Here is a 26,968-nt window from a genome sequence, read left to right on the forward strand (position 1 = left end):
TTTGAAGCGTTCATGTGTTTAATGTTTAGCGGACAGACGTTTACATCCACAGACAGAAGAAACAGACATTTCACTTTCAGTCCTGAAACCAGCAGGTTTGTCCTCCAAAGGACACTGTACATCTGTTTCATTTAGAGCCACTTTCAATCTGTGATTATTTTAAACTCAAAATTTCAGATTCAACCTAAAGTTACAGGTGTTCACTCAGGTCCGAGCATACATACAGCAAATAGAGTCCAGATTAAACTAACAGAGCTCAGCTTAAACAAAAAGAGTCCAAATTAAACAAAAAAAAAAAAAGAAAAAAAAAAAAAAAGAGTCCAGATTAACCTAATAGGGTCTGGATTAGACTGAAGATTGGAAGCAGTAATATAAGATAAAACATTTTGTTGTCAGAACACAGTAAGGTGTAGACTGAATATTTAATGGAGCATGCTCAGTTTGTTCACACTGATATAAAGTGAAACTACACTAAACATGAACAGTTAGGGATTAACAAGAGTTAACTCTGAATAATATTCTGACCATAATCTGGTTATAATCTGAGGATACTCTGGTAATGTTCAATATTCTGATGATAACGTGGTAATATTATGACTGTAATCTGGTAATACCATCAGCCGTGTAGAAGCCTGCAGGCAGGACTCTGAGCACAAACACTGAATAACCTGTACATTGTTGCCTGGTCTTAATCCCACCGTCTCAGTGGAAGACGGTCTGTCTCCAGCGTTTGTCGGGCGTGAATGGCCACAGACAGTCGATGATGGCGGAGGTAAAAGGTCGTGGCTCAACGCTCAGGTTCAGCAGCTCCAGACGAGAACAGTTTAACTGACTGTTTATTGGACGAAGAGCTGAGGCTGCTGGCTGCTCGGTCAGCTGCAAGAATACAGACAGGGTCAGGACTACAGATGTTACAGGTGCTTTGCAAAATGTAAATTTTTCCTCTTATCCAGATAACTGTGGGTTAACTCTGGTTTTCTGTACTATGAAAGTGGTTCACTTCTTACTGGGATCGCCACGGTAACTTATGCTGTTCCAGATTAGAGATCAACAGGTATTTAATCACCGCCTACCGACCAATTAGAACTCCAGAAATTCAGTCAATTGAACCCCTGCAGTTTCCCTGAGGAGTGTCAGTAATAAATACAGATTCGGAAATGCAATTTTACTCCAGTTTCTGTTGTTGTCAGCAGCAAGTGATGCCCAGTGTCAGTTTGAATCAGCTGTAGCGCCACTTTTACACTTTTACTTCCAGCATGTTTTCAGTGTGATTCAGACTCTGCTGGGAGGACGTTTATATATGCAGCTTGTATACATACTTGAAAGCACTAAATGAAGTATAAACTGTGCATCTCATTGTCACTGAATGTGGGTGGATTAATGTGGTGATTTAGAAAATGTCTAAATATTATTAGGGTCAAACACCATCATGTAGCAGGAAAATGATGCCAAAATCTTGAGAGAATGTCTGGGACAGGGTTATTATAGTTAACGAAAACGAACGAAATAACGAAAACTGAAACTGAAAAAACATTGTCGTTAACTGAAATAAATAAAAACTATAATTAAAAGGAAAAAACGATAACTAATTAAAACTGAATTGTGAGTTTACAAAACTAACTAAAACTAACTGAAATGATCGATAAACTGACTTTCATTTACTTGTTTTTTTTTGTTTTTTTTTTTTAAACCTTGTGGATTGATATGAAATCATTTTTTCCGCTCTCCAAGTTTAAGCTGGGAGCGCCACAGGACAACTGTGTGAGTGCGCATGCGCGTGCGCTCACCGCGCTGGTCCACAGAGTAATGGCTGCGGTCTGCAGAGTAAGCGGCAGAGTCCCGTATGGAGGCTCTTTGAGTACAAGAGCACAGATAGAATCTGAAGTCTTGTTGTGGATGATGAAAAATGTGTGGAACATTTCTCAGTCAGGAAAAACCAGCAACATCAAAGTCCACCTCAAACTGTTGCGTCCTTGTGCGTTTCCAGCTACTTTATCAGTGAGAGAATAACAATCAGGAATAATAATCAAAGCATCAATATAAGGACTCACAACTGTCAGCAAATTCCTGGTAGGAGACTGCTGAAACTATCAGGATGGACGTGAAGGAATGAAGAAAGTGGAAAAAAAACAGGGACAAATATGTTTGCAGCCAAAAAACTGAGCACAAAGAGCGAGGACCAAAAAAGAAGTCCCAGCCTGCGCCGCATATAAAACACCTGCACACGACCACAAGGTAATTAACACACACAATCCAGCTACACAAGCATAAATGTGGACATGAGGTCGGACACTTCCGTAGGTTGTGTACAGAGGCCACAAAGACCCTGCAAGTTTAATTAGCGAGCATCTAACCAAGCTAGCACCAAAACAGAAGCAGCTTCAGGTGGTGAGAACATCAGGATGCAGCTGGATTTGACCTTTGACTCCTTCAAAGAGTTTGTTTTTGTCAAACACCACATGTAGGTGTTATTAATCTGCTGCACTGATGCTGAACTTTATTGTGGAGTTTATTGTAGAATTTATTGAGTTTGGGAGTTCATGTTTTTCTTTGTTTCTCCCTGATTATGCTCATGTGTGTCCTTAATATTACACACATTTAGCATGCAATGCTGCTGTCTGTGAACAGTTGGTTGTTGAATATATTTCTTTAAACGGTATCTTTTGTTGAGTTTTCATTACACAATAGTCACTTTTGTGCCGTGAATCTTGCACCTGATTAGGTATGAAAATACTAAAACTAATACTGAAACTAACTAAAACTAAGCATGAAACCAAAAATAAATACTAATAAAAACGAGAAAAACTGCTCTGAAAACTAATCAAAACTAACTGAATTAGAGAAAAAAAAAGTAAAAACTAAAACTAAACTATAATGTAAAATCCAAAACTATTATAACCCTGCTCTGGGATGATCCATCCACAGCACGAGGTTTTAAAGACTGAACTTAAAGATGTACAGTATGTGAGCAGAGCTCAGAAAGAGCAGGACAGGCCTAAAGGACTTACAGGTATCACGTGGCTCTTTAACAGAGACATGAGTCCAGGTGTGTGAATGAACCACTTACAGGTATCAGGTGGCTGGATGGCAGGTTGAAGGCCTGAGCGATGGCCACAGCCATCTCATATTTGGTCATCTGCTCTTTTCCCGAGAAATGAAAGATTCCTCTGATGGACGGGTCCTGATAGACAGACAGATGGTGGTGAGACAGGCAAAGAGACATCCACCTGACGGTTGCCTGTCTCACCAAAACTCACCTGTCTTGCTCGCTCAGACAGTTTCCTGCAGACAGTGGCAACATCCCGGGCATCAGTGGGGAATCTCTGGAGGCAGTGATCCAGTGTGCAGCTCTCCTCCGATGCCTCCTGAACTTTCAGATACAGCGATGTCACGACGCTCTCTGTCACTGACTCCACCTCCCCAAACAGCACAGGCACCCGCAGCACCACCGCACCTGATGACCAGGTGAGTGACAGACAGATGAGGCACAGTCACAGACAGGTGAATGACAGACAGGTGAGTGAGGGGTACCTGGACAGTGGCGCAGCGTCTCCCTCTCTCCCTCCAGTTTGCTCCGCCCATACATGTTGAGAGGATTTGGACTGTCATCCTCGCCGTACGGAGGATTCCTGCCGTCAAACACATAGTCGGTGCTGATGTAAAGGAAGAGTGCCCCACAGGCGGCTGGAAACCCAGGTGTTACATGTTACACAGGTGACGACTGCAGCCCAGAGACAGGCAGGTAAACATCCACAGACATCCATCTATTTATTTTCTAAAGTTTATCTCCAAGATTCCCATACTTCCCTCTTCCAGACTACCTCAGTTTCTTCCCTTCTGAATTTCTAGGTTTGCTCAGTTGAAATTTCCCCATTGTGGGACCAATGAAGGGATTTCTATTTCCAAAGAAATGAACAGTCTAATTTTTAAATGTTAGTTTCATTTTAATGGAGACAGAACATCAACCAAAAACTCAGAAAAACACATTACATATGTTAAAAATTGGTTTGTATGTAACTGAGTGAAGTATTTGATTCCCAAGCAAATCGTGACAGTACTTGGTGGAGGTAATAAAACCTAGTGGGGCTGTCCCCTTAGATGTAGTTCTGAGGTCACTATTGCTCATGTGACAACTTACATCACTGACCTGCCTCTTTGGCGAGCGTGCTTGTGGCGTGCACATTCAGATTAACAGCTGCTTCAGTGTGTCTCTCCATTACATCTGGACGCCTCTCCGCCGCACAGTGGACAATCACATCAGGCTAAAAGGGACAAAGATTCAAAATAATTTTAATCATACAGTCAGCCAGCAGGTGAAGCTACTTTCATCATCAAGTCCATCAAGTGTCCAATAATTGACACCTACGATAAGATTAACAACAGCAGGTATCTTATTTAAAAAAAGCCACCAAAATAATAAACTGAATCCTCTCAGCTGATGCACAAGTGATTTGTCTCAACACTTACAGCTTTCACAGCCCTCTGGGTAATATTTTCTTAATTCAATTCAATTCAATTTATATAGCACCAAATCACAACAAACAATCGCCTCAAGCCGCTTTGTATTGCAGGTAAAGACCGACAGAGAATTGGTCCTAGCACAGAACCCTGTGGAACTCCATAATTAACCTTAGTGTGTGAAGAAGACTCCCCATTTACATGAACAAATTGGAGCCTATTAGATAAATGAGATTCAAACCACTGCAGTGCAGTACCTTTAATACCTATAGTATGCTCTAATCTCTGTAATAAAATGTTATGGTCAACAGTATCAAAGCTGCACTGAGGCCCAACAGGACAAGAACAGAGATGAGTCCACTGTCAGAGGCTGTGAGAAGATCATTTGTAACCTTCACTAATGCTGTTTCTGTACTGTGATGAATTCTGAAACCTGACTGAAACTCTTCAAAAAAAACTGTTCCTCTGCAGATGATCAGTTAGCTGTTTTACAACTACTCTTTCAAGAATCTTTGAGAGAAAAGGAAGGTTGGAGATTGGCCTATAATTAGCTAAGACAGCTGGGTCAAGCTGGGCCAAGTGATGGCTTTAATCTGATCAGCGCCTTCATTCAGGAACAGCAACCCCTTCTGCTGATTCTATGTTGATTCCATGTTGGAAATCTGTAAAATGTTGATTTCTAATCAGCTGTTCACAGTGCACCTGCTCTTCTCACAGCAAGATGAAAAAAGAAGAAAGAAGAAAAAAGAAGATGATTATTATTGTGCGGGCAATACATTATGATCCATGACTCGGAGACTCTACACACCAAGCACCATGTGCTGGATTATCACTGCATGAAAAGTGGGTTTTTCAACAGTTTCTGGCATGTAATATTGCCGCGCGCCTTGAGAAAACTGAAAGCTTCTAGGTCGAAATTCTTTTCAGATATCATTGTCTCTAACTCTCACAACCCCAGTGTGCTTTTTACCACACTGAACTCTGTCCTAAATGTCCATGAACCTGTCCATCTGGAAGCTTCCAGTGAAATTTGTGATAAATTCCTTCACTTCTTTTTAGAGAAGGTGATAAGCACTAGGGCCCTCATTTCACCACCTTCTCATGATCCATCTACCCTAATACCCTGTTCAGCTGAGTTTGACCACTTTGAGCCAGTCTTGCTCTCCTTTTTAGAACAGCTGGTTTCCAGTTTGAAGCCATCAGGTTCCCCATTTGATGTTGTTCCCTCTTGGCTTGTTAAACAAGTTTTTCCTACCCTTGGTCCATTCATTCTCAGCATTAATAATAGCAGTTTGACCTCTAGTGTGGTGCCAAAAAGTTTTAAACATGCTGTTGTGCAGCCCTTGCTGAAGAAACCTGGCCTAGACTCTTGTGTTTTAGCAAATTTCAGCCCTGTCTCCAAGCTATGATTTTTGTCAAAAATCCTGGAAAAGATGGTTTTCACCCAACTAACGACTTTCCTGGATGAACATGCAATTCTGGAAGTGTTCCAGTCTGGGTTTAAGACCCATCACAGCACTGAGTCTGCTCTGTTAAAGGTTTTTAACGATATTCTTTTAGCAACTGACTCTGGGGACTGTGTGATACTTGTGTTATTAGACTTAACAGCTGCGTTTGACACTGAGGACCATGAGATCCTCATTTCCAGGCTGGAGCGGTGTGTGGGCATCACAGGTGCAGTGCTCCAGTGGTTTAAGTCGTACCTCTCAGATAGAGGTTTCTGTGTCAGCATTGATGATTTTGAGTCTGCCTCTGCTGCCCTCCCTTGGGGGGGTTCCTCAGAGCTCCATTCTGGGACTTCTCCTGTTCTCCTTATACCTGCTGCCACTTGGAACTATTTTTCGGAAGCATATTTCTTTTCACTGTTACGCAGATGACTGTCAAGTGTATTTTCCACTGAAACACACTGGTTCATGCTCTGTCCAGCCTCTCCTTGAATGCCTTAGGGACATCAGGGGATGGATGTTGCTAAATTTTCTGAGTTTGAATGAGAAAAAGACAGAAATCATGTTGTTTAGACCCAGTGGCACCAGCAGTACCCCCTGTGTTGACCTTTCCTCTCTGGCCCCGTAGGAGAAACTCATCACTAATTTAGGTGTGAAAATGGACCCAACTTTAAGGCTTGAGGCTCAGGTGAATGCAGTGGTGAAATCCTGCTTCTTTCAGCTGAGAAGACTGTCAAAAATCAAGTCTCTTCTTTCAAAATGTAATCTAGAAACAGTAATACATGCTTTTATAACATCTCGTCTTGATTACTGTAATGCACTTCTGACTGGAATTAGCCAGGCCTCCATTGCTCGTCTACAGCAGGTGCAAAATGCTGCTGCATGATTTTTACCTGGTACAAGCAAGCAAGAGCACATCACCCCAATTTTAGCTTCTCTTCACTGGCTTCCAGTTAATTTATGAATGCATTTCAAAATTCTTTTATTTGTTTTTAAGTCTCTTAATGGTTGTGCCCAATTTTATCTGAACTGCTGCACCCATATGTTCCATCTCGTTCCCTTACGTCAGAAGACCAGATGCTTTTACTTGTACCAAAGGCACAATGAAAACTCAGGGGTGATCGAGCTTTTGCAGTTGTTGCTCCAAAATTATGGAATGGTTTACCGCTGTATGTCAGACAGGCTGCTTCATTTACCATTTTTAAATCTCGTTTAAAAACACATTTTTATCCCTTGGCCATTTACCCAGTGTGGGACTCTAATTTAAATCTTAAGACACTGTTATAGTTCTTAATTACTTAATTTATTACACCTTTGTTTTATTTCTGTATCTCATTGCCTTTTGACCTGTTTTGGTTTTTTATGTGTGATGTTATTGTACAGCACTTTGGTCAGCCCTGTTGTTTTTAAAAGTGCTTTATAAATAAAGTGGTATGGTATGGTTTTAAAAAAACAGCTAAAAACTCATCTTTTTAGGCTTGCGTTTGGTTAGTTTATTTTTTATTTTATTTTATATATGTATACACATTTTTTTTGTCCTTACTCCAATTGTAATTTGTTTTAGTGTTGTGAAGCACTCTGTGCTCTATGTCTTGAGAGGTGCTATAAAAATAAAATTATACTTACATATTTTTATACATTGTTTTATTTTCTGCATAGTTTTAGAAGTTCTATTTTATATTTTAGAAAGTCCATCCATCCATCCATTCTCTTCCGCTTATCCGGGGCCGGGTCGCGGGGGCAGGAGCCTAAGCAAAGAAGCCCAGGCTTCCCTCTCCCCAGCCACCTCCTCCAGCTCATCCGGAGGGACCCCAAGGCGTTCCCAGGCCAACCGAGAGATATAATCCCTCCAGCGTGTCCTGGGTCTACCACGGGGCCTCTTCCCGGTGGGACATGCCTGGAACACCTCACCTAAGAGGCGGCCAGGAGGCATCCTAATCAGATGCCCGAGCCACCTCAACTGGCTCCTTTCAATGTGGAGGAGCAGTGGCTCTACTCTGAGCCCCTCCCGGATGGCCGCACTCCTCACCTTATCTCTAAGGGAGAGGCCAGCCACCCTTCGAAGGAAACTCATTTCTGCCGCTTGTATTCGCGATCTTATTCTTTCGGTCACTACCCAAAGCTCGTGGCCATAGGTGAGGGTAGGAACGTAGATCGACCAGTAAATCGAGAGCTTCGCTTTTACACTAAGCTCTCTCTTCACCACGACAGACCGGTGCAGCGTCCGCATCACTGCAGAAGCAGCCCCGATCCGTCTGTCGATCTCCCGCTCCCTTCTCCCATCACTCGTGAACAAGACCCCGAGATACTTGAACTCCTCCACATGGGGTAAGAACTCGTTCCTGAGCTGGAGAGGGCACTCCACCTTTTTCCGGCTGAGGACCATGGCCTCAGACTTAGAGGTGCTGATTCTCATACCGGCCGCTTCACACTCGGCTGCGAACCGTTCCACTGCGAGCTGGAGGCCACCCCCTGATGAAGCCAACAGGACCGCATCATCCGCAAAAAGCAGAGATGAGACTCTGAGGCCACCGAGGAAGAAGCCTTCCGCCACCTGGCTACGCCTAGAAATTCTGTCCATAAAAATTATGAACAGAATCGGTGACAAAGGGCAGCCCTGACGGAGTCCAACACCCACAGGAAACGAATCCGACTTATTACCGGCTATATGGACCAAGCTCTCACTGCGGTTGTACAAAGACTGAATGGCCCGCAACAACGGGCCAGACACCCCATACTCCCGCAGGACCTCCCAAAGGACACCCCGAGGGACGCGGTCGAATGCCTTCTCCAAGTCCACAAAGCACATGTAGACTGGTTGGGCAAACTCCCACGCACACTCGAATATCCTTGAGAGGATAAAGAGCTGGTCCAGCGTTCCGCGACCAGGTCGAAAACCGCATTGTTCCTCCTGGATCCGAGGTTCGACTAACGGACGGACCCTCCTTTCCAGCACCCTGGCATAGACCTTACTGGGGAGGCTGAGGAGTGTGATCCCCCGAAAGTTGGAGCACACCCTCCGGTCGCCCTTCTTAAAGATGGGGACCACCACCCCGGTCTGCCAATCCATTGGCACTGCCCCAGATCTCCACGCGATGTTGCAGAGGCGTGTCAACCAAGACAGCCCTACAACATCCAGAGCATGTTGTACTTTAGAAAGTGACTTTCTAAAGCATGGCACTGAAACAGGAGTGGGCCTCCAATCTCGTATATTCTTTACAATAAAGGCATTCTATTCTGTCTATTCAAAGAGGTCAAAGGTCATTGAAACACGTATAAAAAAAGGATACTGTTGTCAAAGTACCGTATTGTGCGGACCATAAGGAGCACCGCATTATAAGGCGCAGTATCAACGAACTGGTCTATTTTCATACATAAGGCACACCAGGCTATAAGGCGCATGATAAAACATATGTAGACCAAAACAAAAGCGTCAGGTAAGTCTAACTTTATTCAACTCATTCACGTGTGACGTGGGATGATACGTAAGATGGCGCCGGTGTGTGTGGCTGCTCGTCTGTCATTCTCATGTTTGTTTGTGTTTATATTGTTTTTAACCTATGTCATTTATGGAACTGAGTCTCTGCTGGTGTATGATCGCCGAACACTACTGGACCTCCAACCTTCGGTCCAGGACATGGTGATATTTGGTGTTGGTGGACAGCAATCCTTGCCCCCGTTTCTGTTGGAGATTCCGAGTCATCTGTGGCGGGTTCCTGCGCTGCCTTCCCGGCGGAGACGTCATCGTCGTCGCGGAAGAAGAAGCGGCCGGCTGGTGAAGCTGAAATTTTACCTGACGCACTCTTCTGCTTCTACCCGATCGGTGCATGGATCGTTTCTAGGATCTCGTGTGCCTCGGCGTTTCCTGGATCCCGTTGATGCCTGTTTGGTGCCCATTGTCGGCTTTGAAGCCCTTCGGCCCCGCCGCCCATGCCCTCTCCGGCTCAACATGCGCCGACAATGTCTCCGAAACCTGAGACCGCTGTGCCGGGTTTCCCGACTTGTTGGAGCCCATGCTCCAGTTCCTGTCAGGATTGGCCTGGTAAATGCCAGGTCGCTGGCGAATAAAACTTTTATTCTTCGGGACTTTTTTAGTTCCCGTAACCTGGATCTTCTGTTTGTGACTGAGACGTGGCTGAGTGTTGGCGAGTCCAGTGCTCTGTCTGAGCTTTTACCAGAGGATTGTTGTTATTTTAACTCACCGCGGGCTTCAGGGAGAGGCGGAGGCACAGCGACTGTTTACAAACAGGACTACAAATGTAAGCAGTGCTTTCTACAGTCGTCATTCTCCAGCTTTGAGTTTACCTCGTTTGAGATGAGGCACATTAACCCGGTTTTCTGCGCTGTGGTTTACCGGCCCCCCAAATACAACAAAAACTTCATAAATGACTTCTCTGATTTTCTAGCAGGGATTATACCTAATTATGAATATGTTCTTATTGTTGGAGATTTTAATATACATGTGTGTTGTCCTGATAAGCCACTGGTAAAGGACTTTTTAAGCCTTCTTGACTCTTTTAACCTGGTACAGGCCGTACCCGGCCCTACACATGAGCACGGACACACACTGGACCTGGTTCTTTCCTGCGGTCTGCCTGTGACTAACCTGGAAATCTGTGACTCTGTATTCTCGGATCATCTGCCTGTGTTATTCACTGCTAGTTTGACACGTACTGCAGTTAAAACTCGCGCTCCTGTTCGGCGCTGTCGGGTTATTAACCCGTCCACTGCCGCTCAGTTTTCTACTGCTTTTTTTCACCTCTGTGGTTCGTTTGACTTTCTCTCCTCTGATACAGAAGAGCTTATTTCTTGGTTCTACTCTTCCTGTCAAACCATCCTGGACTCGGTGGCTCCATTAAAAACCAGGCAGCCAAAGACTAAACCTGAGCCGTGGTTTAATGACAGAACTCGTGCTGTGAGGAGGGAATGTCGCCGAGCTGAACGAAGGTGGAAAAAAGATAAACTGCAGGTGACTCTTCAAATTTTAAAAGACTGCTGGCGTCACTACCAGAGCACGGTTAAAGAGGCAAAAAGGGAATACTTTGCAAAAATTATTTCCTCCAACAGCCATAACCCACGTCTTTTGTTTAACACTATTAACTCTGTGCTTAATGCTCCCCAGAATGCCTGTTTGGAAGCTTCTCCTGATACGTGCAATAATTTTCTGCGTTTTTTTATTGAAAAGGTTGCTAGTACCAGGGCTCTTATCACAGCTCCTGGTTCTGACCCCTCTGTTTCAGTCCCTTGCTCTGCTGTTTTCACTCAGTTTGAGTCTGTGACTCTCTCACTTTTAGAGGATGTGGTCGGCCATATTAAGCCATCAGGTTCCCCCCATGATCCTGTCCCTCCACGATTTTTTAAAGAAATTTTATCTAGTATAGGGCAGCCTGTTCTTACCATTATAAATAGCAGTCTGTCCTCAGGTGTGGTCCCTGCAGTAGTGCAGCCACTGCTTAAGAAACCTGGTCTTGATCCTGCTGTGCTGGCTAATTATCGGCCTATTTCCAAGCTGCCTTTTCTTTCTAAGGTTTTAGAAAAAATTGTGTACTGTCAGCTGAAACAGTTTTTAGATGAGAATAGCACCCTGGAGGTTTTTCAGTCAGGTTTTAAAACCCTTCATAGCACAGAATCTGCTTTATTAAGGGTTTTTAACGACATCCTTCTTGCATGTGATTCTGGGAACCATGTTGTTCTGGTTTTACTTGACCTAACTGCTGCCTTTGATACAGTAGATCACAACATTTTAATATCTCGTTTACACCACTTAGTAGGCATTGGTGGCACTGTTCTTAAATGGTTCAGTTCTTACCTGGCAGAGAGAACTTTTTCTGTGAGCATTCTTGATGCTGAATCATCTGCTGCTTCTCTGCCATGTGGTGTACCGCAGGGCTCAATTCTGGGCCCACTGCTTTTCTCACTGTATTTACTGCCTCTGGGTTCTATCCTCAGAAAACATGGAATCTCATTTCATTGTTATGCTGACGATTGTCAAATTTATTTGCCCTTGAAGAAGAAGGATATCCATTCCATAAAACATCTCCTGGCATGTCTAGGTGATATTAAAGCTTGGTTGGCCTTGAACTTTTTAAATTTTAATGAAAAGAAAACAGAGGTAATGGTGTTTGGACCCAGTGGCTCCTGTGAGTCCTCCTCTGTTGACCTGGGACCCTTGGAGGTATATTTTAAACCCATTATTACTGATCTTGGTTTTAAGGTGGACAGTGATTTTAAATTGGACAGCCAAATCAGAGCTGTGGTTAAGTCCAGTTTTTATCATTTGAAGCAATTGGTATCAGTAAAAGCATTTCTATCTAGGCAGCATTTTGAAACAGTGATCCATGCTTTTATTTTATCTCGACTGGATTACTGTAATTCACTTTATTTTGGAGTCAGTCAGTCGCTACTCTCACGTCTGCAGCTGGTTCAAAATGCTGCTGCACGACTTTTGATGGGAACTCAAAAGAGAGAGCACATGACCTCTGTCCTGGCCTCACTTCACTGGTTGCCTGTACATTTTAGGATTCATTTTAAGATTCTTATGTTTGTTTTTAAATCTTTGCACAATCTTGCCCCGCCTTACCTCTCTGAGCTTCTTCACCCCTACATACCTTGCCGGTCTCTCAGGTCAGCAGACCAGCTGCTCTTGGAGGTACCAAGATCAAGAAGGAAGCTCAGAGGGGACAGGGCTTTCTCTGTTGTTGGTCCTAAGTTATGGAATGACTTGCCTTTGCAGGTTAGAGCGGCCCCTTCACTGTCCACTTTTAAAGTTCGTCTTAAAACCCATCTTTTTTCCTTGGCTTTTAACTCCAGCGGGATCTAGTTTTAAACTGTTTGTTTTTTTTTTGTTTTTTTTAACCTGAAAGAGTTATTAAATTGTTATTTATTTGTGTTTTAATGTACAGCACTTTGTGTCAGCTGTGGTTGTTTTAAAGTGCTTTATAAATAAAGATGGTATGGTATGGTATTCACAATAATTCAGAATATTTTTCAGTTGTATCAAATACAGAAAAATACCCTCACATTTTAAAATCATTCATCTTCCACAAATCCCTCAAATTCCTCATCTTCAGTGTCTGAGTTGAACAGTCGGGCGATTTTGGCATCAAGCATGGCGGGTCAGTCTCGTCATTATCCGAGTCAGTCTCGTTGTTACTGTTTCGTTTTGGTTGTGGCACACAGCAACCATTTAATTGTTAATAAAAAGGCATCTCCTTCAACGTCTTAACAGACGCTGCAATTTATTCTTTATTAATGGGAGTAAGAACAAGTAATTTCTTCATTTTATATATAAGCCCTTCATAAATCATGTGCACCAGTATATTTACTAATATAAGCAAAGAAAAAAAAAAAAAAAAAAAAAAAAGAAAAAAAAAAAGGAAATCCCTTTTTGACACAACACCAGAAACCTGAAAACCTGTCGCGGTTTTGTGTACATACAGCGCTCGTACTGCGTCCTTTCATACGCTATGGGATCGCCCGGACCTCTCTTCAGCATCAAGGGGGACAGCACACACACACCCCCGGACATTGATTCGTCCTTTAGCAACTTTTAGCAATGTTTGAGACAGCCAACAGCGAATTTTATTACACAAAAGTTAGCAACAGTGCAGATCGCCAGATTACGCACAAATGTACGGGCCAGCATAGATGAAAACAGGCCAAATCCATCATAGTTTTCTGCGGTTTACTGCGTATGATTTCCATTTTTGGAACAATGCTTCCACTTCTTGCTGAATTTATCTCCGGCGGCTTTGGCTGTTTTCCACACCTGCTGCGCTGCACTCACAGCTTGTTCCTGTCTAATATCGTCAGTAGAGGCTTTTTGTGGCTGGCTGGCTTATTTTAGAGAATTTAATGAGGCCTTTGAACTGATCTGCCAGACCGGAGGCCATATCGCTGCAGACCGCAATGGTGCAGTGGTGTGGATGCCTCAGCCATCGGCGGTCAAACGGCAGCGCTCAAATTACACAGATGGACCGACATTTTCTAACTATTTGAAAAGCGTACGTTGGATGCTACCCCCTCCCCCGTCTTCCACTTTGTACGCTGTGGAAAATGTCTATATTTGTGAAGCATCCCATACCAAAGTCACACTAAAACATTTTGACAGATTTTTGAGCGCAGTGTACCACATAAAATTGGTTCAAGGTCAGTAAGAGTAACAAGAATTCATTCATAAATTGCACCGGATTATAAGGCACACTGCCGATTTTTGCCGATTGCCTTATAGTGCAAAAAATTAGGGGTGGGACTTTAACGCGTTAATTTCGATTAATTACAAATCTTCTAATTAATTTGATTAATTTTTTTTAATCGAGTCCCACCCCTACAAAAAAATACATTAATACACAGTTTATGTGTCATACAGCTTGTAGCACCTTGTATTCATGCAGCAGTCCTCTGATGGCATCCTCGTCTGTGAGGTCACAACGGAGGAGGCGGGGTCTGGCTCTCCTGTATCCGGTCCCGATGATGGTCCATCCAGCGCTCTGAAACTCTCTGCACACCGCTCGACCCAGAAGACCTGTCGCCCCAGTAACCAGGACCCTTGGCACTCCGACCAGCACCTCCTCCTGAGTACAGGGAATACACACTTTAGTGCTACAGATGATACCAGAGTCTGTACTACAGTGAGTGGACAAGATGCTGTTCTGGGCAGAGTGCTCCATGCCTTTGCAGATCAGCTGGCAGGAATACTGACTGGGATATTCAACAAATCCTTGACACTGGCTGAAGTCCCGTCCAGTCTAAAGGCAGTCACCATTATCCCAGTACCAAAGAAAACAGCAATAAAAGACCTTAACAACTACAGACCAGTGCTGCTGACATCTGTAGTCAGCCCGCCTCCCCCAGAACCTTCGTCAGGATGCTGTTCATCGACTACAGTTTGGCCTACAGGGAGGAAATACAGGAGCTGGCAAGGTGGTGTATCAAAAACTTGCTGGAGCTGAACACCACTAGGACCGAAGAGATGGTCATTGACTTCAGGAGACAGAAAGGGGACCATGGTCCACTTTATATAAATGAAGTATGTATAGAAAAAGTAGCCTCCTTCAAGTGGCTGGGGAACCCACATTTCTGAGGACTTCATCTGGACTGCCAACACAGGAGCACTGGTTAAAAAAAAAAAAAAAAAAAAAAAAAAAAAAAAAAAAAGGCCCAGCAGAGACTCCACTTCCTGCGAGTCCTGCAGAGGAACCATCTGGAGGAGTGGCTCCAGGTGTCCTTTTACCGAGCCACCATAGAGCAAGTGCTGATGTACTGTGTGTCCATCTGTTTCGCTGCCTGCTCTGCTGCAGACAGGAGGGCTCTGCAGAGGGTCATCAGGACTGCTTAAAAGATCACTGGGTGCTCCAGCTTCCTCCTATAAATGTTCTTAGCCTCCCTAATAGTTGTCTTTAGTTTCTGCTGGATTGTCCTCACCTCCTCCCCATCTCCAGCTCTGAAGGGCCTCTTCTTATTGTTAGGCTGACACTTGACCAACAACACAGAGCAGGAGCTGAGGTTCACCAAGTTGTAGTCTCAACTTCCCAGAGGGGGAAGCAGTTGTATCAGTCCTTAACATTAGCTTACAGCAGGTTCAGTATTCTTTCCTCTCTGGTGGGACAGTCCACATACTGAGTGAAGTTCGATAGTGCAGGGTTCTAGTCAGAAATTTTTTCCAGCCCAGCGCCCGGGGGGGTAATGCTAATTAGCAAGCTAATGCTAACCAGCAAACTAATGCTAACTGCTAAAAGCCGCTCCCACTTGTTGAGTGACGGGGCCTACATATGTAACCAGAAAGCACCTCTGAAGCCTAGGCACTAGTAAAAGTCTATGTGAACCTGTAGTTACATTTCTCGAGGTGCATGTCAGGTTAGGTTCAGAAAGGATTTTCAGTTATGTACATAGTACTTATGTACATATGATGCAGAACTCTAAATCAGGCCTTATAATCCAGAGAGTTACATTTATATATCATGCATTTAATGCAGTGTTTTTCAACCAGTGTGCCGTGCCGTGGGAGATCGTCAGGTGTGCCGTGGGAAATTATCCAATTTCACCTAATATGCCCTGAGTGTCTAGTGATGTAGTAGTGATACTACTACAGCACAGACTAGATAGCAGCAGGTAGTGAATTGCATTGTACATAGAGACAAGCGAATTAAGCCGCTTTTCCATACGGAACGACTCGCCGCGGGTCGACTCTGCATTTGACGGCATTCCCATTAGAATCAGGTACACTTTGCGGTCCTTTTCCCATACTCACTCACCTGAGGTTCTAAGCGATCCGAGGCCATAAAAAAATGTGACGCGGAGGACAGCCTGCCACTGATTGGCCAGGGAGTGTGGTCACTAGCGGAGGCATGAGAGCGACTCCTTCACCAGAATCAAGCCTGCCATTTTTAAAACCCAACAGCAAGAAACTGGAGGCACGCAAAGCACCGGTTGAACACCCAGACTGACAGTTTGCAGCAGTAGTTTTGCAACATGAGAGCCATCTGAAATGCACACACAGCATACATATTATAATCCTATACTGCGGGCGATCGCCGCTGAAGCACCCCTTACCTGCCCCTACTAGCTGAACAGCTGGTTAGCACAGAGCCTGAGGTGGTTGATCAAAGGAACTTTGAATTACTGTAATAACTAAAAGCAGAGAGAGCCAGAGCTGTTGAGGAAAAGCTTAGTGTGTGTCTGTCTTCAATTCGTGCCAGGATGTCAGCTCTGTGTTCATCCAAACAGGCACAGGTTTCACATTGAGAGAGTAAAATACACTGATATTGACATTTTGTACATGCAACTCATCATATTTCTCAGTGTGGAACAGTGACATCTTTCCCAAATATTATTGCTCTATCAGAATAAGCTCTATATTTCTGTATTCCTGATAATAGAATGCTTTTGGACAAAATTAGAGTTTGCAAAACACTGATGTTTTCTGCTATAAGACGACATTGTTGTGGCATTTGTTATGTTCAAGCTGTGTTTTTAAGTGGACATGTTAAGTGCACTTTTTATTTGAAAGAAGATATATATTATATGATAAAGTTCTTTTTGTGCTTATTTGATTCATATTCAAGACACTTTGATAAGAATGATTATATTATTAATATAGGCTACAGAGTATAATTTTTTAACATTTTTGGCTGGTGGCGTGCCTCGTGATTTTTTTCAATTAAAAAAAATATACCTTGGCTCAAAAAAAGGTTGAAAAACACTGATTTAATGTGTCCCAGAGTGCCATTTACTTTCACTAATGGGTTTGCAGAAATCATGTAAAAAGCATACACAGCAAAAACATGATCCAGAAACTTTATTAATCAGCTGTTAAAAGCATTTCCTACATTTGAATATCAGCCACCATGTTGTAAGCATAAAGTACCATGATTTTAATGCAACAACAGGAAGTGACATCTTGCTGGGAACTGTAGTTTTTTTTGAAGGCCTTTCATAGCTTCACTGGTGCTGAAAACAATGTTTGACTATGGCCTTCTGAATACAAGCAGAGCTGCAGCTATCCATTATTTTAGTAATCATGTCTTCTATTGATTACTCCATCAATTAATCAAGTAATTGGATAAGAAATCATTTTTCGTACTAACAATTCATCTACACTTTAACTTCCGTATTGCAGATTTTTTTCTGCGTGAAACAAACTACGGTGGATGGAGCAGCTACAAAGTTCTCTGTTCTTCATGTTGCTGATCAGTGTGATGATCAGATGTTATTGTAACTGATGCAATTTCATATCACGCCACACGGTGGTAGTATCTGTTCCTAGAGACCGAAGTTGATAGGTAGAGATAAAGAGAAGAAGAAGGTTAAGCTTGGTATAGGAAAACAAAAGGAGACGTGTTGTGTGTTTACCTGCCTGCCTAAAAGGAAAAGTAATAAAGGCACGTTGCAGAAGTATATGCAGAAGTGATTCGTTCTTCCAGATGAGGAAATGAACAAAACAATCAGGTGATTGAAGGATCAATCGGTACCAAACGATCTCTAGTACTAATGGCAGCCCCCGGTAGCAAACTGTGGTTATAATGATCATTCTGGTGGCTCCAGCTGACGTAAGGAAAAACAACAGCTGACATTCTCTGCATAGCGAGCAAAACACACGCGCGCACACAGCCACACACACACACACACACACAACAATGGAGGCGTGGAAAAACTTGTCAGCGATGATCCACTTGTGTTAAATCACTGTTTTTCAACCACTGTGCCATGGCACACTAGTGTGCCGTGGGAGATCGTCAGGTGTGCCGTGGGAAATTATCCAGTTTCACCTAATATGCCATCAGTGTCTGTGCTTTAGTAGTGACTGGGAGCATAATCATGTAATACTCTTCCATATCACTAGACTAGATAGCAGCAGGTAGCGAACTGCATTGTACATAGAGACAAGAGAATTAAGCCGCGTTTCCATATGGAACGACTCACCGCCGGTCGACTCGAATCATCGCGATTTGATAGCATCTCCATTAGAATCAGGTACACTTTGCGGTCCTTTTCCCGTACTCACTCACCCGAGGTTCTAAGCGATCTGAGGCCATACAAAAATATGACGCAGAGTACAGCTTGCCACTGATTGTCCAGGGAATATCGTCACTAGTGGAGGCATGAGAGCGACTCCTTCACTACAATCATTTTTAAAACCCAACAGCAAGAAACTGGAGGCACGCAAAGCACCAGTTGAATGCCCAGACCAACAGTTTGCAGCGGTAGTTTAGCAACGTGAGAGCCATCTGAAACGCTCACACAGCATACGTATTATAATACATATTTGAAATGGAGACTCGGGGCAGCAGCGTCCGATGCTACGTCATCTCAAATCAGCGATGTCATTTTGACGCATGCGCACAGCAGATCGGACAGCGGAACCAATCGAGTCAATCAACGTCAGCTCAGGTCCTGCTGAGTAGTTATATTTTTATACGGATTTTATAGTTAAGCTAACTTAAAACAAAAAGTCTGCATCAAAGCGCCTTGAGGCGACTGTTTGTTGTGATTTGGCGCTATATAAATAAAATTGAATTGAATTGAATGGAAAAGTCAAAATATATTGAAAGGGTGCTTTTAACACCATCCAGCCAGGACTTCTGAGAGACAAGCTGGAACTGTCAGGAGTGGACCACCACATCTCCGAGTGGATACTGGACTACCTCACTGACCGCCCACAGTACGTGAGGACACAGGGCTGTGTCTCTGACAGGCTGGTCTGCAGTACGGGGGCCCCACAGGGAACTGTGCTGGCACCGTTCCTCTTCACCCTCTACACTGCAGACTTCTCCATCAACTCCCCACGCTGCCATCTGCAGAAGTTCTCTGACGACTCTGCCATAGTTGGCCTCATCACAGGTGAGGATGACTCAGAGTACAGACAGTGGACTCAGGACTTTGTGGACTGGTGCCAGCGGAACCACCTCCTGATCAACGCCGCTAAAACCAAGGAGCTGGTGGTGGATTTCCGCAGGCGCAGACCCACCACACGGACACCGGTGAACATCCAGGGAGTGGACATTGAGATAGTGGACTCTTATAAGTACCTGGGTGTTCACCTAAACAATAAACTGGACTGGACTCATAACACTGATGCGCTCTACAGGAAGGGTCAGAGCAGACTCTACCTGCTGAGAAGGCTGAGGTCTTTTGGAGTGCAGGGGACACTCCTGAAGACCTTCTATGACTCTGTGGTGGCATCAGCCATCTTCTATGCAGCAGTATGTTGGAGCAGCAGCTTGTCTACAGCTGAGAGGAAGAGGATAGACAAGCTCATCAGGAAAGCCAGCTCTGTCCTAGGATGTCCTCTCGACTCAGTGCAGGTGGTGGGAGACAGAAGGACTCTGACCAAAATAACATCACTGATGGACAAGGTCTCCCATCCCATGCATGAAGCTGTTGCTGAGCTGGAGAGCTCCTTCAGTGACAGACTGCTGCATCCTAAATGCACAAAGGAGCGTTACCGCAGATCCTTCCTCCCAGCAGCTGTAAGACTTTATAACCATCACTGCTCCCAACAAAAACCACAATAGCCTACACAATGTAGGATAATATATAATATACTGTAAATAGTCCGGCACATCATGCACATTGTATATAGTGTTATTATTATTAGTAGTATTAAGGTTAATATTGTTTGTTGATTTTATATATATTCTTTTCTTAATAGTGTGAATTATTATATCTTTATTTATATTTATAATAACTGCGGCTGCTGTTACACCCAAATTTCCCCTCTGTGGGACAATAAAGGCTGTTTCTTCTTCTTCTTCTTCTTCTTCTTAAAGGGTGATGAAAAATTTACTACCAAGTCAAATTCTGTTTACTACCTTTTACTAGCCTTAATTTGACCTCATTTAATTTACTACCTTTTACTACCCCGCGGCAACCCTGTGACTGTTATCAGTGATTTTGTTGGAAAAATAGGGGCTGCAAGAGCATAATCTTGTCATGCTTTATATTCACAAACATTCTCCTAAATGTGTTTCTACTGCAGGTCTATATTTAGTCACGAACCAGGGATTAAAGTATGAAAAATATTTTGACGGGGAAGGGGTCCTTCCAGTACCAAATGAGTGCTGTAACTAGTGCTAATAGTGGAGCTAACTAGCAATATTTCTATGGTTATAGCAATCCATTCTGGGATGACTAGCAGAGTCATGAGAGCGACTCTTTCACCAGAATCAAGCGTGCCATTTTTAAAACCCAACAGCAAAAAAATGTAGGCACGCAAAGCACAGGTTGAATGCCCAGACCGACAGTTTGCAGCGGTACTTTTATAACAGGAGAGCCATCTGAAACGCACACACAGCATACATATTATAACCCTATGATGCCGGGGATCACCACTGAAGCACCGCTACCTGCCCCAGATCAGCTGATCTCTGCTGTAAACAAAGCAGGAAAGTGAAAGACTAAAACTCTACTAGCATGTTTCAAGAGGGCACAGCTTCACTGAGTTGCCTTGTCTAAATAAATAAATATTAGAGTTATAGACAAGTTAAAAAAGAAAGCGAAAAACACTAATGGGAGCTCTGTACCAGGCTGCATGCACAGTTCAGCACATGCGCACAGTAATTATGATGTTTTGTATATGTTACACTTATTTATTCCCCTGCAAAAGATGGGGCACTGAACTGTGGCAGCTGCTACATTTTCATCATACTCCATGTTTGATGACAATAAAAGCTTTCTATTCTATTCTAAGACTGCAGACAATACCACAAACTGTATTCCAGACAGTACTAGCGTCTGTACTACAGATGGCACAACACACACAGTACTACAGTTAGTTTTACAGAACTTCAGAGTGCGCTACAGAGTCTATACTACAGCGAGTATTTATGAGGACATAAAAAGTAATACTGTAGTACTAGTTTAACCATAGTTTCAGGTTAAACTAGTACTACAGACAGCATGACCCACCCCCGCAGCTGTGCCCAGAGCACACCTGAGAAGGCCCCCCATAGGCAGACTCCGGACACCTTTAATCTGTCTTTATTTTATCAATAAAGGTTTATTGAGTCTCTGAACAGTTTATATAAATGCTTATTTAAACCTTTGTGCCATTAGCTGTTAGCATTTAGCTGCTGATAGGTGAACTTTACCTGAACGAGCTGCACACGCCCCGGACTGAACAGAATCTTCAGTTCTGCGCTTGCGCAGCTCATGTCTGTGCGGACACGTGCGTGATATCAGTTACTGACCACGTATCGATCACTCGGAGCCTCGCGGATTTTCTGATGCGCACTTTCTGCTTCTCCCGGTCACTTCCGGTCGGATCAGCTGTTTGCCGTAAAGTAGTAATAGTAAAGTAAAGCTGCTGTCGCGCTGCCGCTAGCTGTTAGCATGCAGGCTAACCGGCTTTTCTTTAACGCCACTGACCCGGGTTTGAGTCAATATCTGGGTCAGCGGGTCCGGGTACGAACTGACGCTTCGGAACTGATCCGGGACAGGATGCAACGGCTCGCGGTTTCAGCACACTGAGCGAGATGAAAAACACAGAGTTTACCTGCGAGTCCGTGGACTCAAAGCCGGGCATCGGAACCGGACCGCAACACCACAAACCACCACGTACCAACACGGACTGGACCACAGACCGGGAGAGAGAGACCCACCAGATCGATCAAGAACCTTCCCACTGTACTCTTCCGCCTACTCTTCTTCTTCGTGTTATTTATTGGCGGGTCGCAAACATCGAAGTCCGCTTAGCGCCGCCACGTGGTGCGGAAGTGTGACCGGAAACAGACTCCTCCATCATTGAGCCCTCTTCCTGCTTTAACCTCTGTTGCCCCCGTTCTGATTGGCTGATTAACGCTGATCACTGCACGCGCACACACACACACACACACACACACACACACACACACAGACACACACAGGTCATTTTTAGTCCCATTTTCCTCATTTTGATTAGCAGGCCTTCTCACCACATTGTCTCAGCCCTTTCTAAATCAGTGGGTGAGTTCATCACATTAAAATCAATTAGTGGAAGATTAATCTGAGCCTCTGCTACAGGTGATTATGCAATACCTTTTAGACATATAAGATTTAGTAAACAGGTGTAACCAGTTAAGGGGGTGAGAATTTGAATAATATTCCAGCTGTAATAAGAGAATGTACTACCTTTAACAGACTTCAAACTCATCTTAAAGATTCAATTCAATTCAATTTTATTTTATTTATATAGCGCCAAATCACAACAAACAGTTGCCTCAAGCCGCTTTGTATTGTGAAAGAAACAGTGCATTATGGGAACCCCCAAGAGCCTAGGCCTCTAGCAGCATAACTAAGGGATGGTTCAGGGTCACCTGATCCAGCCCTAACTATAAGCTTGATCATAAAGGAAAGTTTTAAGCCTAATCTTAAAAATAGAGAGGGTGTCTGTCTCCTGAATCCAAGCTGGGAGCTGGTTCCACAGAAGAGGGGCCTGAAAGCTGAAGGCTCTGCCTCCCATTCTACTCTTAAGTATCCTAGGAACCACAAGTAAGCCAGCAGTCTAAGAGCGAAGTGCTCTGTTGGGGTGATATGGTACTATGAGGTCTTTGAGATAACACGGAGCTTAATTATTCAAGACCTTGTAGGTGAGGAGGAGGATTTTAAATTCTATTCTGTATTTATCAGGGAGCCAATGAAGAGAAGCCAATATGGGAGAAATCTGCTCTCTCTTTCTAGTCCCTGTCAGTACTCTAGCTGCAGCATTTTGGATCAGCTGAAGGCTTTTCAGGGAGCTTTTAGGACAGCCTGATAATAATGAATTACAATAGTCCAGCCTAGAAGTAATAAATGCATGAATGAGCTTTTCAGCATCAGTCTGAGAAAGGATGTTTCTAATTTTAGAAATATTGCACAGATGCAAAAAAGCGGTCCTACGTATTTGTTTAATATGTGCATTGAAGGACATATCCTGGTCAAAAATGACTGGAGGCCAAAGTAATGCCATCCAGAGTGAGTATCTGGTTTGACACCATGTTTCTAAGATTTGTGGGGCCGAGTACAAGAATTTTAGTTTTATCTGAATTTAGAAGCAGGAAATTAGAGGTCATCCAGGCCTTAATGTCTTTAAGACATTCCTGCAGTTTAACTAATTGATGTGCATCATCTGGTTTCATTGACAGGTAAAGCTTAGTATCATCTGCATAACTATGAAAATTGATGCAATGCTTTCTAATAATACTGCCTAAGAGAAGTACAGTAATCCCTCACTTATCGCAGTTGTTACGTTCCAGGACCACCCGCGATAAGTGAAAATCCGCGAAGTAGGGACGCTATATTTATTTTAATATTTATTCATTATTTTAGTAGTTATACACTATTTTAAGTTTTTATAAAACCTCCCCACACACTTATACACCAAATATATAATTACTGTACAACACATACTATGCATGTGAAGAACGAGTACCGCAAAACCCCACAAAACAGTGAAAATACCGCGATAAATATTTTACACTAATATTGACTGAAAACCCGCGAAACAGCAAGTCTGCGAAAAGCAAACCGCAAAGTAGCGAGGGATTACTGTAAGTATAATGTAAATAAAATTGGTCCTAGCACAGAGCGCTGTGGAACTCCATAATTAACCTTAGTGTGTGAAGAAGACTCCCCATTTACATGAACAAATTGGAGTCTATTAGATATATGATTCAAACCACTGCAGTGCAGTACCTTTAATACCTATAGTATGCTCTAATCTCTGTAATAAAATTTTATGGTCAACAGTATCAAAAGCTGCACTGAGGTCCAACAGGACAAGAACAGAGATGGGTCCACTGTCAGAGGCTGTAAGAAGATCATTTGTAACCTTCACTAATGCTGTTTCTGTACTGTGATGAATTCTGAAACCTGACTGAAACTCTTCAAATAAACCGTTCCTCTGCAGATGATCAGTTAGCTGTTTTACAACTACTCTTTCAAGAATCTTTGAGAGAAAAGGAAGGTTGGAGATTGGCCTATAATTAGCTAAGACAGCTGGGTCAAGTGATGGCTTTTTTAAGTAGCAGTTTAATTACAGCCACCTTGAAGGCCTGTGGTACATAGCCAACTAATAAAGACAGATTGATCATTTTTAAGATAGAAGCATCAATAATTGGAAAGACTTCTTTGAACAGTCTAGTAGGAATGGGATCTAATAAACATGTTGCTGGTTTGGAGGAAGTAACTATTGAAGTTAACTCTGAAAGATCAACTGGAGCAAAAGAGTCTAAACAAATACCAGCAGTGCTGAAAGCAGCCGAACATGAAAATAAATCTTTGAGATGGTTATGAATAATTTTTTCTCTAATGTCTAAAATTTTATTTGTAAGAAATCCATGAGGTCACTACTAGTTAAAATGAAAGGAATACTCGGCTCTACAGAGCTCTGACTCTTTGTCCGCCTGGTAATTAATGATGTATCCTTTATTGTGGGTTTTCACATGTAATTTAATGCTTTTGCTGTTTAGATCATATTGTTGTCTGGGGCACTAAAGTGCTGTAATGGAGTAGACACCTTTTTGTGTGCTCCATGTTTTCTCCTTAAACTTTGCTATTAATTCAACGCACTTGGTCTTCAGATTATATTGTTTTCTATTGTCTGATGGTGTTTTGGTTTTTTCTTCCTTTTATTTTTTTTTCCTTGTTTTTGTCTGACCTGCCAAGGACTACAGATGAAAAGTAGCCTTTTGGCTAATCCTGGCATATTTACATTGAGGTGTTCCTTGATATGGGCTGTCCCTTTTAAATGAACATTTCAAATTCAAATAAACACCCCATCACAGCACCGAGACAGCACTTTCAAGAGTTTTTAATGACCTTCTTTTAAGTGTTGACTCAGGTTGTGCCACTGTTTTCGTTCTTTTAGACTTGACTGCTGCCTTTGACATGGTGGATCACAACATTCTTTTGTTGAGACTTGAACATGTTGTTGGTCTTAAAGGCACAGTTTTGTCATGGTTTAGATCATATCTGTCTGAGAGGTCTTTTTCTGTATCCCTGGGGGAATATTCCTCTTCCTCAGCCCCTATTTGTTGCGGTGTTCCTGAGGAGTCCATTTTGGGCCCAGTCTTGTTTTAATTATATATGCTGCCTTTGGGTGAGATTATTAGGAAGTACAATATTCCCTTTCATTGTTATGCAGATGACATCCGAATTTATCTTCCTATTAAATTGGATGCTTCCATCCCGCTGCAGCCTCTGTTAACTGTCTTCATAATATTAAAGACTGGTTAACACAGAAGTTTCTTACTTTAAATGAATATGAGACAGAAACTATTGTGTTTGGAAGTCATATCCCTGTGGATAAATTAGCTGATATCCTTGGTCCTCTTGCTTCTTACTGCCCCTCGACTGTCAGAAACCTTGGAGTGTTTTTTGATAGTTCCTTTAAATTTGAGAAGGAAGTGAACACAGCTGTAAAGACTGTTTTTTATGGTTACAGCTAATTGCCAAAGCTAAATCCTATCTTCCTCCAAAGGACCTTGAAAAACTTATTCATGCTTTCATCACCTCTAGATTGGACTACTTTAATTCTCTGTATTTGGGTCTCGAATGATCGTCTCTCCATCGTTTGCAGATAGTCCAAAAAGCTGCTGTGTGTCTTTTAACAGGTACTAGAAAGAATGAACACATCACTCCAGTTTTAGCAGGTTTATGCTGGCTCCCTGTCCAGTCTCATATTGATTTTTAAATTCTTTTAGTTACTTTTAAAGGCTTAAATGGAATTGCACCCAGTTATTTGGCTAAGCTGCTCAAACTATATAACCCCAAAAGAGTACTGAGATCATCTTGTAAAGCACTTTGGACAATAATGTTGTCATGTCCTGGGCCGTTGGCCCAGCGTTTTGTGTTAGTTTATTTCCTGAGTGTGTCCTCCCAGTAGGTTGATGTCTTGTGTTTCCTAGTGTTGTGATATGTCTGCGTCTCTGTCCTGAGTCTGTGCCTGTTCCCCGTGTTTAGTCAGTATGTTCCTTGGTTTGTCACTTCCTGTTTATTTTGACAGTCTGGTTTTCCTGTGCTTTGTGTTCAGCTTTGCTTCCCCTGTGTAATTAGTTTCATTTGCCTCACCTGTTGTTCCCTGCTGTTTCCTCTTGCCCTGATTACCCAGTGTGTATTTAAGCCCTCAGTTTCCATGTGTTCCTTGTCGCGTCGTTGACGTTGTGTGTCCGTGTGTTCCTGTGTTCCTGTGTTCCCTGCGCCTGCCCTTCGTCTCCCTGTGCCTCCCTTCCAAGGTTTTTGTATTTTTGTGTTTCCCCGGTGGAATAAACGCCCTTTTAAGTTACCTCTGGAGTCCTGCGTTTTTGCCCTTCCTTGCCCGTTTCCTCCCCGGCCATGACAAATGTTGTTTTTAAATGTGCTCTAGAAATAAAATTGACATTGACATTCAACCAGCCATCATTTTCCAGCAAGATGGTGCACCACCACATTGGGGAGTGCATGTTCATGGGTTCCTAAATCAAACATTTCCAAACCGGTGGGTTGGAAGGGATGTCCCAATTTCCTGGCCACCTCATTAACAGATATCATCCCCTTGGACTTCTGTCTGTGGGGTTATGTTAAAGATATCGTGTATTAAACAAAGATATGGGACATCTCTGACCTAAAGGAAA

At 43.1% G+C, this 26,968-nt stretch overlaps 1 protein-coding gene across 2 annotated transcripts; it reads right to left on the reverse strand.

Moving 5' to 3' along the window:
- On the reverse strand, nucleotides 1-22,067 carry mat2b (methionine adenosyltransferase 2 non-catalytic beta subunit methionine). 2 transcript variants are annotated; one of them, XM_030747016.1, is made up of 7 exons: nucleotides 21,895-22,067; nucleotides 14,282-14,476; nucleotides 4,148-4,262; nucleotides 3,532-3,684; nucleotides 3,258-3,454; nucleotides 3,068-3,181; nucleotides 1-876 (listed from the first exon to the last, which is right to left on the reverse strand). In XM_030747016.1, exons 1-7 carry the CDS (start codon nucleotides 21,922-21,924, stop codon nucleotides 703-705), a joined length of 978 nt encoding a protein of 325 aa, XP_030602876.1. In that variant the 5' UTR covers nucleotides 21,925-22,067; the 3' UTR covers nucleotides 1-702. The 2 variants fall into 2 exon arrangements, with proteins under 2 accessions (XP_030602876.1, XP_030602875.1); XM_030747015.1 differs by lacking the exon at nucleotides 21,895-22,067 and adding an exon at nucleotides 21,491-21,829.
- Between the last annotated feature and the right edge of the window lie 4,901 nt (nucleotides 22,068-26,968).

This window comes from Archocentrus centrarchus, chromosome 14 (genome assembly GCF_007364275.1).
Source record: "Archocentrus centrarchus isolate MPI-CPG fArcCen1 chromosome 14, fArcCen1, whole genome shotgun sequence".
Taxonomy (NCBI): domain Eukaryota; kingdom Metazoa; phylum Chordata; class Actinopteri; order Cichliformes; family Cichlidae; genus Archocentrus; species Archocentrus centrarchus.

Excerpts from the sequence above, each read along its gene's own strand:
- mat2b (XM_030747015.1), bottom strand. The coding sequence starts at position 21,553 with ATGAGCTGCGCAAGCGCAGAACTGAAGATTCTGTTCAGTCCGGGGCGT. Across the intron at positions 4,263-14,281 it reads GACTGCTGCATGAATACAAG|CCTGATGTGATTGTCCACTG; the intron begins GTGCTACAAGCT and ends TGTCCCTTTTAG. Across the intron at positions 3,182-3,257 it reads TGTCTGAGCGAGCAAGACAG|GACCCGTCCATCAGAGGAAT; the intron begins GTGAGTTTTGGT and ends TCTGTCTATCAG.